Source organism: Thermothelomyces heterothallicus (assembly GCF_042370625.1).
Source record: "Thermothelomyces heterothallicus CBS 202.75 unplaced genomic scaffold P884_scaffold_39, whole genome shotgun sequence".
NCBI classification, from domain to species: Eukaryota; Fungi; Ascomycota; class Sordariomycetes; order Sordariales; family Chaetomiaceae; genus Thermothelomyces; species Thermothelomyces heterothallicus.
The window spans coordinates 91,290-108,558 of NW_027192600.1; the positions used below are offsets into that span (position 1 = coordinate 91,290).

Below are 17,269 nucleotides of genomic sequence, written 5' to 3' on the forward strand. Positions count from 1 at the left end.
GTCGGCTCCGGCTGCTCGCTCGTCGGCTCCGGCTGCTCGCTAGTCGGCTCCGGCTGCTCACTAGTCGGCTTGGGCGGCTTGGGATGCTCCGACGTGGTAGTCGGGTGCTCCGTTGTGGTGGTCTCGGTCACGGGGCACACGGTGGTAGTGACGATGGTCTCGGTAGTAACAGTGGTAGTACCGTTACCAGGGCACTTGGTCACCGGAGGGGGGCACGAGGTGATGGTGCGTGTAGCGGTAGTGGTAATAGTACTGGTGGTCCACTTGGTAGTCGGCTTAGGGTGCTCCGGCGTGGTAGTCGGGTACTCCGGCGTGGTAGTCGGGTACTCCGGCGTGGTAGTCGGGTACTCCGGCGTGGTAGTCGGGTACTCCGGCGTGGTAGTCGGGTACTCCGACGTGGTAGTCGGGTGCTCCGTTGTGGTGGTCTCGGTCACGGGGCACACGGTGGTAGTGACAATGGTCTCGGTAGTAACAGTGGTAGTACCGTTACCAGGGCACTTGGTCACCGGAGGGGGGCACGAGGTGATGGTGCGTGTAGCGGTAGTGGTAATAGTACTGGTGGTCCACTTGGTAGTCGAGGTCTCCGGAGTCTCGGTGCTCGAGGTCTCCGGAGCCTCGGTACTCGATGTCTCCGGAGCCTCGGTAGTCGAACTCTCGGGCGGGACCTCGGTGGTCGAGGTCTCCGAAACCTCGGTGGTGCTGGAGGTGGCGGTGGCTGTTGCCGTGTAGGTGATACACGAGCAGGCGGAGCTTACAGCCTTGACGTCGCCCTCGCAGTTGGCGAAATCGGTCGGGATGGCCGACGCAGCGGTCGTGGTCCCGGCAAGAAACTCGGGACAGAAGGACACGGCCTTCTCGGCGAACCGCTCGTCGATCAAGTTGCGGTAGCAGCCGTCTGCCTCCTGATGGTCTAGGTCAGCATTCCACCGCTCTCTATGAACACTACTACTCCCTCAGGGCCATGTCAACATACACAGTTGGGGTACTCGTGGGCACTGGCCAGGCCAATGGCCAAGGCGCCCAGTGACAGAGCGAACGCGCGCATGGCTGCGGGGGAAAGGTGCTATGTTGAGCGAGCGGAATGGGTTGGGTACAAGTGCACGTATGAGCGAGCGACTGTGTAAGCCCCAAAGAGTATTATTAGAGCACGACGTCCACCGTGGGAGGGGGTCATGAAAGCGAGTGAAAGCGAGTGAAAGTGAACGAAGGCGTTCCTCCCGAGGGAGGTCGGTGCGTGGTCTTTATCATCCCACCGGACTGAACCAGCCTCGTTGGACCTCCGCCACTGCGTCTGGGATACGGGATAAGATTCACACACGACACCAGTGGAGGCTCTGGGGCCAAGTCTTTTGGTACGAAATCGTGTGTGTGCGGATTACATGACCAGGCCAGGTATTGCTCATGGATGCGAGGGGTGGCCCGAACCCGAACGAAGCCCAACCCAGCAAAACAAAACGAAACTTCGGGGCATCCACGTAGCGTACCCATGGCATACCCACGCCAATGACGTGCCCAGAGCGCGGCCCAGCTCAAACTCGAAGGGGTCATCTCGTATTCACACCGATTTGGGCAGGCGCTGGTCAACAAACGAATCGGGGTTCTCGCCACAATGACAAGAGAGCGGTCGGGATAGGCTAAAGGCGCCTCAAGAGAGCTGGGGCCAGAGGAAACCAAAGACCACCATGGGGTAGCATTGGACTCCGACGTGGCCGATCGATTCGCATAGCGCGCACCATCAGCCGTCCGATCCGGTTAAACCCCCTGCAAGAAATGCAATCAAGAACTGACAAGCCGACCAGAAGCACCAAGAACTTGGGAAGGTGGATCTGGATGGCAGGCTCGGCGACCCGCAGTGACCGAATCTCTTAACGGCGCCACCGAATCAGAAGCAAGAGCGGCCCCTCTTTATCGTGCAATCAAGCGCGGAATCGAGCTTGGCCGCTTGCCAGCCGCCAATACCGCGTCCCTCCCCTGCAACGTTCCCTCTTTCCTCTTTTGAACGGAAGGAACCGTTGCTTTCCCATAGTTCGTCTCTGTTTCGTTGCTCCATAGGATCACAGTTTGTACGGATTAAATAATTACTGTATACGCTCACTCCAGCAACCACACAGGTACGCAGGAATTTCGAATTAACACTGCTCGTGGAGCGAGTACCCGAGCCCGTCAAGGGGAACTGCTAACGTAGGTTCGGGACGGCATATTTGGGAAGTCGCTATAATCCGCCCTCGGAGATTCCTGTGGCCCTTCTAATTACTCTCTTGAGATCGCAGAGCATTAAAGCGCGAGACCTAAAGACGTCCCCTGGCCTCGGACACTACAATATACTGGGTAGACTACGGAGTACAGATGAAGATGTGGAGATTGTCCGCTTGATTGCACAGGAAGGTCGGCCACTACGCGCCGCCACCGAGGCGCTCCGAGTCAGCGGGCCATTCGCGCAGACAGTACACTACGGCCACGGCGCGAACTCCGTCAGGTGTATGATGTAAGTGCCTTTCAAGCATCGTAATGCCCTGACTCAGCAACGGCCTATCCCTCCGTCATAGAAGGTCAACACGAGCTTGGAAGGTGGGTGGCTATCTAAAGGCTGCTCATATGACGCCTAGAATCCATTTCCCTTCTTATTCCACTAATTATTTGCTGCGTAAGACTCCACCATTCAGGAATGCATCGGCCTTGCCATAGTTGGTCTCGTAATATACCGTCTTTCTTTCAAACCTGCGGATAGTGGCATGTCCAGGTTGTCATTCCCCGGATAACTAAACCCTTACGAATCCTTGCAAGCGCGACCGACCTAGGCTTCGCTCCCCCCCGACTTGCTTGAGGGACAATAGGCGGAACCTCGCCGGCTTCTCTGGGCCTTACGGGCTGGGTTGCTGTGCCAGCACGCCAGCAAGCCAGCAAGCTCGTAAACTAAAGGTCTACCTACCTACCCACGTCCCTCTCTCAAGGACAATCCGGATTGGCAACTGAATGGAAGACTCGATAATGGGCACGATATCGAGTCACCGGTTTTCTAAGGTTCCACTTCAGTCCACTAATTACCACCCCCTTCCTCCTCACTACAGGTAGTTTCCACTTGAGCCGTTGATTCACCGAAAGACTCAACAGGCCTCAGCACCTCATCTTCGAAGGAACAAAGGGAAAAAAAAAAGGATAGAAATGAACCAACAGAGGGTGTGTTCGGCTCGGTGACGGCTCAGGCTCGTTCTCGAAAGCAAATAGGACAACCATCCGGCATGGAGGATGGTAAGCATTCAAAAGGACGATTCGCACCCAGCAAACAGTTAAAGCATTGTAATTAGATGCGGAGAACGCTATGTCGGGGTTTAACCTGCTGGGGCAGGAGATTTGAAATTGTTGGGCTGTAATTACCAGTCCTCTACTAATAATACCTAATTAGTTACGTTGTCATGATACTTAAGATGCACGTAATATGTGGACAGTACCAATGTTCCCTGGATGGGGAAGAGGTGTCCTCGTGTCGTCGTCGTTCCTTGATTGATCGCTTGATCATCGTCGGTTGGCGAGCTATCTAGAGCTCGAGCTCCCCTGATTATGTAGCTTGAAGCGAGAGATGGCCTCACATTGGATGATATCTGGGCGCCCTTTGTGTCGTCGTTTAGTCATCAGCACACTTCATCTTACCCTTTCCCGCCAAGCTACGGATAGAGTTAAGTAAATTATGCACTCGATTCAAATTCAATCAAAAGTTCCCTTGTTGTATGTACGGAGTAACGCTGCCCAAATGCTCTTGCGTGATGCCCTTGTTGTCTATGCCTACTCTTGAACCGCTACTTTGCCAGAAAACAATCATTCCCATTTTGAGAAGCCATAACCACGTGCAACCTCATGCGACCCGCTGCTGCTGCTGCTGCTGCTGCCGCTGCAACCTTGAGCCTCTCGGCCCAGCCCTCAAAACCTGCCCCTGGTCCAAGACGATCTCAAAATCGCAGTCCTTCACCGCCTCCGCCTTGTGCGCAATCGTGATTACTGTGCTATGCTTCAGCTCCTCCCGCAGTAGCTGCTGTATATACGCTGCCGTCTCGCCGTCGATGGACGCCGTCGCCTCGTCCATGATGACGACAGGGCTCCGCCGAAGGATCGCACGGCCCAACCCAATCAGTTGCCGCTGGCCCTGCGATAGGTTCTTGCCGCCGCCGTCGACGCGGCTGTCGAGCGTGAAGCTGCCGCTGTTGCTTTCCGACCCGCATGGACCCCCTAGCACGCGGCGGAGCACGTCAGCCCTTTCTGCCTCATCGCTCTCCCCCAGCGGGTCAAGGTTGTCGCGCAGCGTGCCCGGGAACAGCACCGGGTCCTGCGCGACAAAAGTGATGTTGTGACGGAGGGCGTGCTTATCGACGCTTGCGAGGTCGATCGCGCCAATGCGGATGCTGCCTCCCGTCTCTGCGTCGGCGTGAAGTGTGCCGAGCAGGCTGAGCGCGAGCGTGCTCTTTCCGGAGCCGGTACGCCCCGTCACGGCTACGTTTGCGCCCCCGGGGATTGTAAAGGTAAGGTTCTTGAGCACGGGGTTCAGAGTGGGCGCGTAGCGAAGTGTGACATTGTCGAACACGATGTCGTCGCCGTAGTGCGGCCACGAGGCCGGCGGCTTCACAGGCCCTTGTGGTTCCTGGTCGAGGTCGAGGAGCTCCACGACGCGCTCGACACTGACGAACTGCATTTGCATCTCGCCGTAGCGACGGCAGAGCTGGTGGGTGGATTGGACAAAGCTAGAGGCTGAGGCCAGCACAAAGCCGACGGTCCCACTCGAGAGACCTGAGAGGATGGCCGTCAAAGCCAAGGTGAAGGAGCTGACTGCCGACAGCAGGTCGAAGCGGAACTGTAGCCATGTCTGAAGGCACCAGTACATGTGGTCCATCTTCTGAAAGGCATCTGCGTTCGTAATGATGCGGTTCTGAAAGTGCGGCTCGGACCGGAAGGCACGCACGGTGGTCAGTCCTTCGACAAGGGTGCCAAAGTTGGAGAACAGCGGTGACAGATACACTGTCTCCAGCCGGCGGAGGGACTGGGAAGCCGGTAGGAAGCGGTTGAAGATCATAACAAACGTGACGGTCATGGCGCCGCTCATGAACAAAAAGGTCGGAGTCGCCCCGGCTATAACGATCATCGAGGACAGCCAGGCGACCGAGTACCAGGCCACCATGACCAGCTGCTGTGCGATCTGTCCGTCGACGGTGCCCATGTCCGATGTTAGCCTGTTCATCAGCCGACCGACTGGCGTGACGTCGTAGAAGCGGAAGGTAGCGTTGGCCACTCGTCCCATGGCCCTTTCAAACAGATTCTTGCCGGCCTTGTAGACAATGACTACAAGTGCCGCGTCCGAGCAAGTCTGGACCAGCACCTGAGCCAAAGACAGGACAAGGAACCCAAGGAGCCACGGCCGGACATCTTCACCGGGTGGTGGCAGCCAACGTCCAAACTCGAGCCAGTGGCTCGCCGACGATTTGTTGAGGGTTTGAGCGAGGTCATGCACTCCCAAGCTCTCCACGTCGCTCCCGAGACCAGCGACTTCGATGCTGTAGATGGATCCAAGGGACGTTTTCTGGTACTGCTCGCCCCATTCCTTGAGAAACCAGTTGTATGCCACTGCAAAAAGCCGAAACAAGGCAAAGAAGCCGATCATGGTGGCCCACCAGCGGAGCTTCCCAGCCTTGACATACTGCCAATACACCGAGGCCATGACGCCTCCGTGTACACGCCGCTCGTCCTCGATAAACTTGTCCGGAATCGGCTCCTCTTCCTCGCGAGCCGCCGCACTGTCGTTACCGGGGGCAGCCGCAGCATTGGCAAGCTCGGCCAGGTACTCCAGCTCCTCCCCGTTCTTTCGCAGTTCGTCCTTGTCGAAAGTATGCACCCGGCCTCCCCGGCCAACCTCAGTGACCTGGTCTGCATACGGCATGATGATGTCCACTCGATGGGTGACAAAAATGACGAGCCGGCCGGCCGTAAGGGACGAATTTTTCGACCCAAAGAGGTTCCGCACGATGGCGCTAGCCGTATGGTGATCCAAGGCCGCGATGGGGTCGTCGAGCAACAAGATGCGCGCCTGGCTGTAAATGGCCCTGGCCAGTGCCACGCGCGCCCGCTGACCTCCCGACAGCCCGACGCCGTTCTCCCCAATCAGCGTAAGATCCTTGCTTCGGAACATATTGAGGTCGTCCCGCAGACAGCACGCATCGATGACCTGCTCGAACCGGGCCTTGTCGTAGACCGCCGAGAAGAGAATGTTCTGCCGAATGCTCATGCTCTCAAGCCAGGGCGTCTGGGCGCAATACCCGATCATCTCGGCCGGCACGGTCCGCTCGCCGCCGTGCTGGTCCAGCTCTCCCAGCATCGCCTGCAGCAGCGCCGTCTTGCCGATCCCAACCTTGCCGCAGACCACCGTCAAGCCCGGCCCGCAGGTGACGGACACATCCCTCAGCACCTTCTTCGCAGATCCAGGCCACGAGAAAGAGGCGTCCGTCAGTACGATCTCGGGCTCTCCCTCCGGCGGGCCCACCATCGCCTCTCCTACCGCACCGTTCCCGACGCCATCCCCATCCATCACCAAATCCTCCTTTTCCGGCTCCCGCATAAACGCCTCTACCCTGCCCAGAGCGACACGGCTGCTTAAAAGGATCGTTATCAAGTCCGGCAGCTCCCTCAAGCTCGTCTGCAACATGGTGAACAAGTCAAGCGCCGGGAATGCAACGTCTACGGTCAGCCGCCGCCCGCTGACAACGGTGAATGCCCAGAAGCCGGCGACGGGGAACAGGTAGGCCGCCAGTGTGTTGACGAGGGCAATGGCCTTGAGGACGACGCTGCTGTGGACCCTCTTGCGCAGCTCATGCCGGCGGCTGGCCATGATGGTGTCGAGCCAGGCGCCTTGCCAGTCGTACCAACGCAGGTGGCGGATAGCCTCGACGAACTGGCTGATGCGCTGCAGTTTGGTGTCGGTGAGCTCGCGGCGGACGCGCTCAATGCGGAGCAAGAGACGCATGAGGAAGACGTTGGCGGCCATGCCGGCGAGTAGGACCAAAATTCCGATGAGGCAGGCGGGGCCAAGAATGCGCCAGATGAGAATGAGCGAAAAGATCAGGCTGAGAGGCGTGGTGGTGATGGAGGAGGCGTCCCAGAACCGTTGGGCTATCTCATACGCGTCGTTCCGGAGGAGGTTAAGAACTTTGCCTGTTGAGGCTGGAGTGAAGGGGGCGGGGTCAGGCTTTGGAGGTGGATTTCGCGGTTTGAGCTTGGTGTAGCCGTGATGGACGAAGGATTTGAGTTTCTGGAACTTGGAAGTTTGTGAGCTGGTGGAGCCCACGTCGCCGCTGTCATTGTCGTTGATGCTAGCCTCTTCGTCCGTGAGGGTCGTCGAGGTGGAAATGCCGGGTGTGGGAGAGAAGGGCTCTTGTTGCCGCTCCTCAGGCTGGCTCGGAGGAAGCTCGTGGCTGCTGGGAAACGTGTAGGCCTTCCTCTTTAGCGTTTTCTCGTGGATCATGGTAATGAGCACGCCCCGTGCCCGTTCATAGGTGTGTCGACTATACCAAAGGTTGCACACGCCCAGTTGCATCTTGATCAACCTCGACAACAGGGTGATCCCGGCGTACACCGTAGCGGCGCGAACATTTGGCTCAGTAGCGGTCAACGCCGCTAGCAGCTGCTTGAGCAGGACGGGCTCCGCTGACTCGAGAAAAGTTTGGAGGATGCCAAGGGCTGTAGATATGACGAGATCCAGACCGTTGGCCTTGAGCAGCCTAGCCAAGACGGTGCCCGGAAGTTCTCGGAAGAGGATATGAAGTCTACTGTGCTGATACTCATACGGAAGAGACCAGATGTCTTCTTCCTCGAGCTGTCTTTGGTAGCCAATCTTAATGAGAGGTCCCATCCACGACACAGTCATCCACTGCCACAAGGTGATGATGTCCTCGGGGCTTCGGACGGCGGCAGTGGGCTCGGCGAACGGCTTTCCGATTCCGGTGCTATCCAGCAGTGGGTCTCTCAGGGGCATGTTGAGCATCACGACAACGGAGGCCAGGGGCAGGCCAACGCCGGCTATCCATGCCAGGGTGCGGAGCCAGACAGCGGGGAATGCACCTGGCACCAGCACCAAGATGGCCATCATAGCCAGGAGAAGAACACCGTTGATGATGAAGACAGATCCCGGGGTTGTTCTGGGGCGCTCGACTGCGAGCACGATGACCGACATGATCTGTACAACCAGGATCAGCGCGGCCGGGGAGATTGGCTCTGATACGGGCAAACTCACGCTAGGGACAACGGGGATCAGGGATAAGTGAGCATGCTCTGGCCAGGCCAAAGCGCCGCCGACGCCCAGAAACGCGGCAGCAAGATTCAGAAACAGAAGAGCCCCATTCCAAGCGATCCAGGATTTGCGGAAGGATCCGCTTGTGCCAGACTCCTGGTCCGGCACGCTGGACGGCAGCACATGTTTCTCAGCTGCGAACCTGCGCAGCCAGATGGGTCGGTAGGCGGACCACACAGGGCGGAGCCCGTAGCGAAACGTCACCGTCAGGACAGCAGCCCAAAGAGGGATGTGGCCAATTACGCCCAAGCATTGTGGATTAAACTGTCCAAGGGAAGGTATCTGCGGGCGCACGTGTTAGCAAGCGTGACGGGCGGAAGGGTTGCAGAGGGTTTGGCGCAATTCCAACTTACCCAGATCTTCCTGCAGCAGCTATAACAGGGCCATAACATGTCCCGCCATCCGGGAACAGGAGAGATGACAGCCATGAGGCGATGGGCGTATTGTGATGGTTGAAGCGGCCGGCACCTGGGTGCCAGTTGCCAAAAAGAAAAAGCAAAAAGACAAAGAGAGAGAAAAGGAGAGGAGGAGGAGGGGGAGGGGGAGGGGAGCGGAATCTATCCAAGGGACATTTGACAGGGAGGTATAAGAGTGTGATCAGGGAGAGGTGGACAACGCTGAGACCCGCCAAGCGTTACCTGTCCGGGATGTGCACCCGCGATCGGAGGAAAGAGAGCGGCGGAGCGGGGAGAGGAAAACCTTCAGGGACTGTTGTCGAATCTCCGCCTTCACCGACAGTCCTGCGTGTGCGTGCAACTAAGAAAGAGCACGAGGCCATACAAAGAAGGTCAAAGCAGAGAATACCTGAAGGCAATGGATGATGGCAGGTGCCGTGCAACCTGCAGCAACCAACCTCAAACTATCCGGAGGTAGCACGACTCTTCCAATGCACATTTCTCGGTCGTGGGCGGCTAGCGCGGTTTGGTCCTGAAGCCGGCAGTCTTTGGATGGTAGGGATGCAGGCGAGAGGCCGAGATGTCGAAATGCGGGTGTTTCGGGAGATATACCCGATGACCAACTTGGGGTTGCAGAGAGGGTTGGGTCTTACGCTTGGATCCAACAAACGATCAACTCCACAGCTAGATGGGGAGAGATCCACCGGCGCCGCACCAGCGGGAATACAGAAGCCTCAGGGCTGATCAGGCCATCAAGGTGCCTGCCTCCATGTATGTGCTGAAGGTACAGAGTATACCCGAGATAAAGCGTAATTGCCCGTCTGGTCGTCGAGGCGCAGGGCACTCCATGAACTACATGACGAGGAAGGCAGGGGTAGCGTATCTACCTCCGTAAGGCGGTATGAGGCAGGTACCATGCGAAGGTACCTACATTCCTTCCCTACTAGGCAGGCACGAAGGCCACTTGGAGTGCAGCTAACCCGGATATCGAGCAGGCACATGACAGTACCTCGCATTTGCGAGTACCGCCTAAGACACACATAAATTACTCGTACGATTTCAACTTTGACCGATGCAAATCGCATCAGATATTCTTCTTCGTCCGTCTCAATGCTCCTCAGATGGCAGACTGCATGGATGCAGTGCTGCATGCAGCAAGCAGGTTTGCGTGCCATTTCAGCGAGGCCCCGCATCTGCCAGCGGGTTATTCCAGTTATTGACGGTCAAATCAGGGTACTCCCAAAAGCTCTGCATGCACCCAACCGTCCCGATCAGTTCTCGACCAAGCGCCAGCCAGTCACCGTCCTTGTGATCAAGAAATCTAAAACCCCACGCTGCACGAAAAAAAAAAAAAAAAAAACAACCGCCAACTCGGAGAGGCGCCGTGGGTTGACCGCCTTGAATGTCGACCATCCCGCCATCTGCGCACTGGTGTGTACCATCCTGTACTCCGTACAATCAAGAAGACGCCGCCGCCATAGCTCGTACAAACAACTCCATTGAAGAGGCCCGGGTTTCGCATCTGGCTCACCGCCGCTTCCTCGCTGCGACCTAGCGGAGCAACCATGCCGCAGATCGATTTTTTTACACTATGCTTGGCCTGGCCCTGGCCCCGAATCACTGATGTCCAGGGTTATATGGCTGGTACTGGCCGGCTCGAGAAGGTGGTGGCAACGTCGTAACTGGTGAGCCCCCCATCTCGACTGGCGCCTCAGTTGAACCCGGCGGGAAATGCTGTCGCCCGTCCAGTTCCTGGATCTGCAATGGGGGCGACGGTGCCAGCGCTGAGGCGGGATATGCGAGATGGGACGGCGACTCCCAGTTGAAACCGCTGGCCCGTACGCTGCTCCGTGGGTCGGGCGATGCTCCCCAGTCCTTCTTCGGCCACGTCTCCGAGTCTGGCGGAGGACTGCTGTAGTATGCGGTCGACGCGCCGCTTGCCGAGAATGCCATCGAGTGGTGCGCTTGCTGCGGCAGCATGGGATGCGACTCTTCTCCCGTTTTTTTCCTCCGTCTGAGCACAATGAACGCCAATGCGCCGAGCAGCCCGAGTGCTGTGATGGCACCGACAATTATGCCCGCCAGAGCAGCTGTGGATAGTCCGGAGCTTCCTTCATCTTTCTTGTCATCCGGCGGGGGTGTTGATGTTGATGTTGTCGTGGCCGTGCTGGTTATGCTCGAAGTTGCTGTACTCGAGCTCTGTGTTGTCGTCGCGCCGGAATCGTCCGCAGCCTCCATGAACTCGTCTTCAGTGATGGTGATGGGCGTCTCCGAGTTGTCACAAGCTTCTCGCATTGTCTGGTACGTGGTTCTCAGATCGTCGCGAGATGACCGGCCGATGCAGGCCGCAGCCGTTATGATGAAGTCCCCGCCATTTCGGCAGAAACACGCATTGGTCGCTTCCACCGTCTTCGACGCGCATTGGGAGCTATCAGCGGCACTATAGAGACAATCTTGCGCTCCTTCTGGGTAGAATCCAAAGTCGACTACGCCGGTAGCTTGAGCTCGCACCGCAGAGGCGAGGGTCAGCGCTATAAGCGCTGCCGGGAAGGCGCGTAAGGTCCCGAGGCAGGCCATGGAGAGAAGTAACTCCCACTCGGTTTCGATGTGGCGGTGACGATGGCACGCGCAGCCTGCGTTCTTCAAGCTTGTCAAAGAGAAAATCTCGCAGAGCTCCCGCCAGATTGGGTGTGTGGCATGCGACGTTTGGCCCCCGCCCTCGAGGCTGGCTTTCACTTGATCGCGCCGGCCCAGTGTTCAGGGTCCACTGAGTCTCAGACGAGGCTGGTCGGATCCGCTTCAAACAAGTTGGGGAAAAAACAAAAAAGACCGAAGAGAAGGGGAAACACAACTTCAGCCAGCACTCAGGCTGGCGACAAAGGTCGGCTAAAAGTTCCTGCATCTGTTGGCTTTGCAATCAGCAGCCAGCGCCTGGAGGCTGAGCCCATTCTGTGGGTCCAACTCGTCCGACAGCTCACCGCAGTCGCGCAAAACCGCCCTCCCAAATTCGATCCCGGCGAAGCCTAATGCATTCCTTCTATTCATCCAATTACGTTGCAAGGTCCTAGGCATGGTTCAACTGAGAGAAGTATGTGCGAAGGTCCACAGGTCCAGGGTAGGGGTAGGTGTGAACCTGTTTGTTGCCATCTCGTCTTCATCTTGAGAGAACCAACCACATATGGACCCCAGTCTCAACAGTACATAGTAGTGGATGTAACACCCAATCCCGCACACTGGAGGGGGAGACTGGAGGGGGATATCTGGGGATGTCAACCCCTGTCGTGCCGTCGGCCAACTCCACTCCCGACGCTACATTTAGGTGGGCAGGGGCCGATATTTCGGTGCCTGCCGACACTCAAGCGCTTTCACCAGACTTGGGCAAGTTGGCGTGGCTGAACTTTCAGTTCTGTTGGCCGTCCATCTTTATCGAGCATCTTGATGGACAAAATAGTGTCTAGATGCTCTGTATGCACGCGGAATTGGACCAATCCAGCCCGCAGTCGATTTAACGTTACCAGCGGACAGTAACGTGCATACCGTCCATACATTGCTTGGTGTATTCGTTAGCAGGTAAGGTATGCGCAGTAAGTACGGATTACATACATACCTACACTAAGTAGGCACCGACTTGGGCTCGTGAACTTCGAGGAACGTTCAGCCCCCGCGCGCTCGGAACCCCCTTGTCTTCCTAGTGGAGAACAGAGCCGAAAGCCACAAAGCCCACCACGCCTCTCTGGCCACACTGACTGGCGAAACCTGTCTATTTTTGGAAACAACAACATTTCGCAGCGCGCTTTTCGGCGTTTGGATTGCAAGTACGGCATGATCCGTGGTCCATGGGCTTGCGCTGTGCTTGACGCTTTTCATCAACCGCTCGGTAAAAGCACAATGTATGGAGTACCCTCTGTTTTTTATTTGGATGCCGTCTACAGCGATTTTGCCCCAGGGGCATGCACCAACGAGCCCCGGAAACCGGGCGCTGAAGTCCGTGGGGATTGTGGGGGCGAATTCGGAAGCGGTGCACCTTTTTGCCCCCAAATACGAAACTTGAGGCTGTCTAACCCTCCAAAGGCCCGACATATAAACCCTTTTCCGGCTCCTGCGTAGGTGGATTAACGATCACGTTCCCGAAATTACTGGGTCGAGAGGAGTGTATATGTGTAAACTGTGCACCTCTCTTCCGGTTCATTTGAGCTTGTTCTCGTCTCGAGCCTCGTCCGAGTTGTTGCTTGTGGCTTCTGCCGCGCCAATGAGCAAGGATTAGACCAGTGATTGTTGGTCCTGTCGTCCCTCCACCTGACTTCGAGAGCGAAGAAGCCATGCTACCCCCACTAACTTTAGCTAGCCATAGTTGTCGTCCCAACTAGGTGCTGTTTTCTGCTGGAAAGAGACCCCACCAATGTCATGACTGTCAAATGACGTAGGGAAGGGGAGCATGCATCGTGGATGGAAGGAGCGAGTAACGCATTGGCAGAATGCCATCTACCATGCAGATTATGAACTGATAAATTTCGTAGATGTGCGAACTTAGCTAGTAGTAGCACTCAAAGCATTATTCGACTTGCTATTAACGTCACCGTTCTACAATCATCGAACGGCAAGACAATCGCGCGATCCATAACACCAAGCATCGTCATCCCGAAGAACGCGCCACTTGCTGCTCAGCCATGTCCGCTTCCGGCGCGAAAGGCATCGCAACTACGAATGAGGTGATTGAGAGCGCCGTCGTTCGAGCTCCCCTCTCTCACGTCTGGCACTTCATCAAGCTGCCCGAGTTCGACAAGTTCTGGCCCGCCATCACAAAGGCCGAGCATGTCAAGAGCACCAGCAGCGAGACAGATGTAGTCAGGTGGACCTTCAAGGACGGTAGCGTCGTCGAGGTGAAACAGGACGAGCACAGCGTGAGTATCTTGCCGGGGGTTGGGTGAAGGGAAAAAGGAAGAAAGATGGGTGGACGGGTGCACTGACGGGACATAGAACCTGGAGCATTTCATCACGTACAGCGTCATCAATACCGAGCCCGAACTGCCGTACTCGAGCGTCGTGAGCACGATCCGCTGCTGGGCCGTCACCTCGGGCGAGTTGGCGGACTCGACATTTGTCCGCTGGACATCCAAGTTCTCGAGCGATGCTGACATTAGTAAGTTCCCAATATCTGCTTAGAAGCTACGGAACTCTTTGCCTCTCTAGGAGTAGCACTAATTAACTTCTGGCGTAGGCGTCATCGAGGATGCGAAGTACAAGCGCCGCGATGCATTGAAGGGTCTCGCATCGGCAGCGGCTAAGATGGCTAAGGAACATACAAAGTAAAACCACGTTCAGGTTACCGGATGCTCAGGTGGTTGAACTCGACCAGAACGCGGAGGATAATTAATAGCCCCAGAGTTGTTTACCTTTGTCAGCATGTGAATTACCAGATGTTACTGCTAATTATTGAATGAGCGCGTGCCGCGGAACTGATGTCGTGATGTGAAACCGGCAAAGTTTTCCTAGAGTCAAAACGAAGCGTGGAACAGGTTCAGGGCGCAGTCTATAATCAAGGGCTGAGCTGTTGGAACCTCGTCAGTAATTATGAATTCCTCTCAGGTTCCGTTACAGTCTAGTCTTGAAATTCAACCATCTGAACAGATAGTAATTAGTAATTAAGTGAGTGTCAGAATACCTACTTAGGTGCAATTGCGGCGTCGCTTTTGCAGTTTCACAGTGAGGTAGTCGAATCCAAGTCCGTGGCCAAAATCCATCAGATGAAAGCGTGACCTCGTGCCTACGTTGCTAAATTCCGGAACTAATACAGCACCTTTAAACAATGGGCACCCACCTTCCTCGAGCTGTTAATTATTGAGGGTCCTCGTTCGGCTTCACTTGATTTCGCAACATGCGCGAAGGCAGCTTCGACCATCGACCGACCGATTAATATTAAAGTCCAACGTTCGGCTGCAAACATCATCACCGTATTTATTAATCACCTAGCCCAACCGGCCAACCGACCTAGGTTTCGTCGTCAAGATGTCGTCTTACATTCTCTACACTCCGGCTACAACCAGCATTTTCGTTCCCCAATTAACCACGTACTCTGGGTAAGCAACAAAGGCCCTCCCGCATAATCAATTACCAGTTTTGTTTTTGCGGATTTGAAACCTGGTGGTCCTGAGAATGGAAACAACGTCCCCCAACGACCGTCGAACAAAGCTGACGCGATGCTGAATTATCGATTTACTAATTAACCGTTCTTCCCCTCCCCTTTTTTTTTCCACAGATCCCAGGCGAAGGTGCCCCCTACTCCACCGCCGCCTCCCTCCCCGGTCATCCTCCCAACCACTGCGGGCATAACGTATTACGTCGGCGGCGCCGCCTACCCTTCTTCTTCTTCTTCTTCTTCTTTTTCCCCTCCTTCACTGCCGCCGTCGTCTCCTCACCCCGCCTCGGCCCTCCTCCCTCCGGCAATCTGCTTCGGGGTCGCGGTGCCGACCCAGCAGACCCGGCAGACGACGGTCACGACCGCGGCGCTGCCCGGCGGCGGGACCGTGACGTGGTGCTCGGCGCCGGCGTCCCTCCCCGCTGCTGCAGCTAGTCCTGTTGGTACCGGCGGCGCTGCTGCTGCTATTTCGACTATTACTGCTGGTGGTGGTGTCGGTTCTCCGGTGGTGGTGCAGATGGCGGGCGGGCTACCGTTGCGGCTCGCGCCTTGATTTTTTTTTTTTTTTGCGGTGTTTTGGCGGGTTAAATTAATAACAGTCTGTTTTGTTGCCATCAGGCGAGGGCTAATTATGGAACATGCGCTTGGGAGGGTAAATTAGCAGCAGTCGTGGAGGTACTCTCAAGCAGGTTTAGCCGAACGAGAGGGTTCGCCGTTGAGAGAGAGAGAGAGATAGTCCATCACAGATATCGTCCTCAAGGGCCATGCTATTCTCATCACTCTCCTCCGTGATATATCTTCTTCTCTTCTCACATCCTACTGTTGCTTGTGCTCCTAGTATTGCTAGACGCGTTCAGATATCCACGTGACAGGCTTTAATGGTGTCAAGATGTGATTATTACTAGGCTGAAGGTGTGTTCTCTCCTCGATGCGATTGTTCTCTTCCACTCAGTCAACAGGTATGGGTTTTAGCTGAACACAGAATTAAATAATCGTGGCACCGTGAAGAATTGGGAAGGCTGGTGGGAGAAAATGGGATCGAAGGCCACAGCGTTCCTCGATGTACCAAAGACGGTTGATTGGGCCATCGAGCTACCACCTAGGCAAATAGATACCTTGTCTAGATGCACGATAGGTGCTTCACGAGCCCCTGAACAGCACGCAGAGCACACGGTATGTATGTATGTACAAAGACACCCCTGCATGCCGACGGACATCACGCGTCGGCCGCCGGATACAGCACCACCGTGGCCATGGACCTCGAGGGAACGTTGACGGTGGCGACGCCGTCGGCCGAGCTGGCCTGGATCTCTTCGATGGCCCTCGAGTTGTCGGTGGCCCAGGCCTTGGCCGAGGCGGGTTGCTGATCGGCCGACGAGGACGACGCGAGCCCGACGTTGACGGCGGCGTCGCCGCCGCTGTTGATGACGACGACGGCGACGGAGCCGTCCTCGTTGCGGAAGGCGGCGGTGCGCAGGCTGCCGGAGGCGCCCGAGACGGCGACGCGGCGGGCGCCGGGGCGCACGAAGCGGCTCCACTGGCCCAGCGCCCACAGCCGCTTGCTGGGCTCGACGGTGCCGGCGTTGGCGTCGATGTGGACCATGTGGCTGTTGGTGTTGCCCGTCTGCGCGCCGATCCAGTACAGGTAGGCCGACGCGTTGCCGTTGACGATGGCGTTGTACACGTTGTTGGCCCACGTCCAGCCCTCGCCCGCGCCGCCGTACGAGTACCACGCCGAGGTCCACGCTCCCTCTTTTTTTGTTTTGTTGAACATGGCACGTCAGCTTTTCTTCTGGAAAGAAAGATAAAGGGAAAAGAAAGAAAGAAAGATAAGAAGGAAGATGAGAAAAGAAAGAGGGATGTCTTACGCAGATCGGCGGCCTCGGTCATCCAGACCGGGTGTGGCGTGTTCATGGGAAAGCTCGGCTGCGAGGTGTAGGCGTGCGCCGTGACGAGGCCAAACATGGAGTTGACGGAGCTCAGGGCACCCAGCATGCCAGCCTGCGAGTTCCAGCCCTCAGCGTCGCAGCAGGCGATGGTCGGCTTATAGGTCAGGTTGGACTTCTGGATGGTCGGGTACAGGATGCGGATGAACTCGGCTGCCTGGGAGGCGGAGAAGCGCATCGAGGCGTAGCTCGTTCTGTTACACAAGAAAGATTGAGGGAGAAATTGTGTGGTCAGTAGTGAACCGAGAGATGCGTGGTCGATATGGGGGGAAGAAGAAAGAGACTGGGGGGAGGGGGAACCTACGTCAGTTCTGGCTCGTTGATGAAGCCGAGGTGGGTAACCGTCACGTTGGACTCCTGGTAAAACTCGACGTATCTGGAATTCCACTATTAGCTTCTTTTCTTTTCGTTTCCTTCCGCCGCTGCCTTGGCCGGACAAACCGAAGATCTCAGCTTTTTTTTTGGGGGG

The 17,269-nt window shown here is 56.5% G+C and overlaps 6 protein-coding genes across 6 annotated transcripts in view; 2 read left to right on the top strand and 4 right to left on the bottom strand.

Annotated features, from left to right (window-relative positions):
* Window positions 1-1,177, bottom strand: part of P884DRAFT_92123 (uncharacterized protein) — a 1,745-nt gene extending 568 nt beyond the window's left edge. Inside the window, exons 1-3 of the mRNA XM_069446175.1 lie at window positions 974-1,177; window positions 628-902; window positions 37-603 (exon numbers count right to left, since the gene is read on the bottom strand). Of these exons, the coding sequence (XP_069293604.1) occupies window positions 37-603; window positions 628-902; window positions 974-1,045 (914 nt within the window). The 5' untranslated portion in view covers window positions 1,046-1,177. The remainder of the gene's footprint in view (window positions 1-36; window positions 604-627; window positions 903-973) is intronic.
* Window positions 1,178-3,850: 2,673 nt separating this feature from the next.
* On the bottom strand, window positions 3,851-8,751 carry P884DRAFT_273262 (uncharacterized protein; the record flags this gene model as incomplete). Its single annotated transcript, XM_069442577.1, has 3 exons — window positions 3,851-8,209; window positions 8,267-8,587; window positions 8,677-8,751. 3 exons carry the CDS (start codon window positions 8,749-8,751, stop codon window positions 3,851-3,853), a joined length of 4,755 nt encoding a protein of 1,584 aa, XP_069293605.1.
* Window positions 8,752-10,335: 1,584 nt separating this feature from the next.
* On the bottom strand, window positions 10,336-11,295 carry P884DRAFT_212054 (uncharacterized protein; the record flags this gene model as incomplete). The annotated part of the gene is made up of 1 exon (XM_069439127.1): window positions 10,336-11,295. The coding sequence occupies one exon, from the start codon at window positions 11,293-11,295 to the stop codon at window positions 10,336-10,338; it is 960 nt and encodes a 319-aa protein (XP_069293606.1).
* Window positions 11,296-13,385: 2,090 nt separating this feature from the next.
* Window positions 13,386-14,028, top strand: P884DRAFT_211988 (uncharacterized protein; the record flags this gene model as incomplete). Its single annotated transcript, XM_069439123.1, has 3 exons — window positions 13,386-13,619; window positions 13,696-13,858; window positions 13,937-14,028. The coding sequence occupies 3 exons, from the start codon at window positions 13,386-13,388 to the stop codon at window positions 14,026-14,028; spliced, it is 489 nt and encodes a 162-aa protein (XP_069293607.1).
* Window positions 14,029-14,724: 696 nt separating this feature from the next.
* On the top strand, window positions 14,725-15,407 carry P884DRAFT_303490 (uncharacterized protein; the record flags this gene model as incomplete). The annotated part of the gene is made up of 2 exons (XM_069445034.1): window positions 14,725-14,795; window positions 14,975-15,407. 2 exons carry the CDS (start codon window positions 14,725-14,727, stop codon window positions 15,405-15,407), a joined length of 504 nt encoding a protein of 167 aa, XP_069293608.1.
* A 663-nt stretch (window positions 15,408-16,070) lies between these two features.
* Window positions 16,071-17,269, bottom strand: part of P884DRAFT_303491 (glycoside hydrolase family 30 protein) — a gene marked incomplete at both ends in the record, with an annotated part of 1,860 nt that continues 661 nt past the window's right edge. Inside the window, 3 exons of the mRNA XM_069445035.1 lie at window positions 16,071-16,606; window positions 16,723-16,994; window positions 17,105-17,176. Coding sequence (XP_069293609.1) covers window positions 16,071-16,606; window positions 16,723-16,994; window positions 17,105-17,176 — 880 coding nt within the window. The remainder of the gene's footprint in view (window positions 16,607-16,722; window positions 16,995-17,104; window positions 17,177-17,269) is intronic.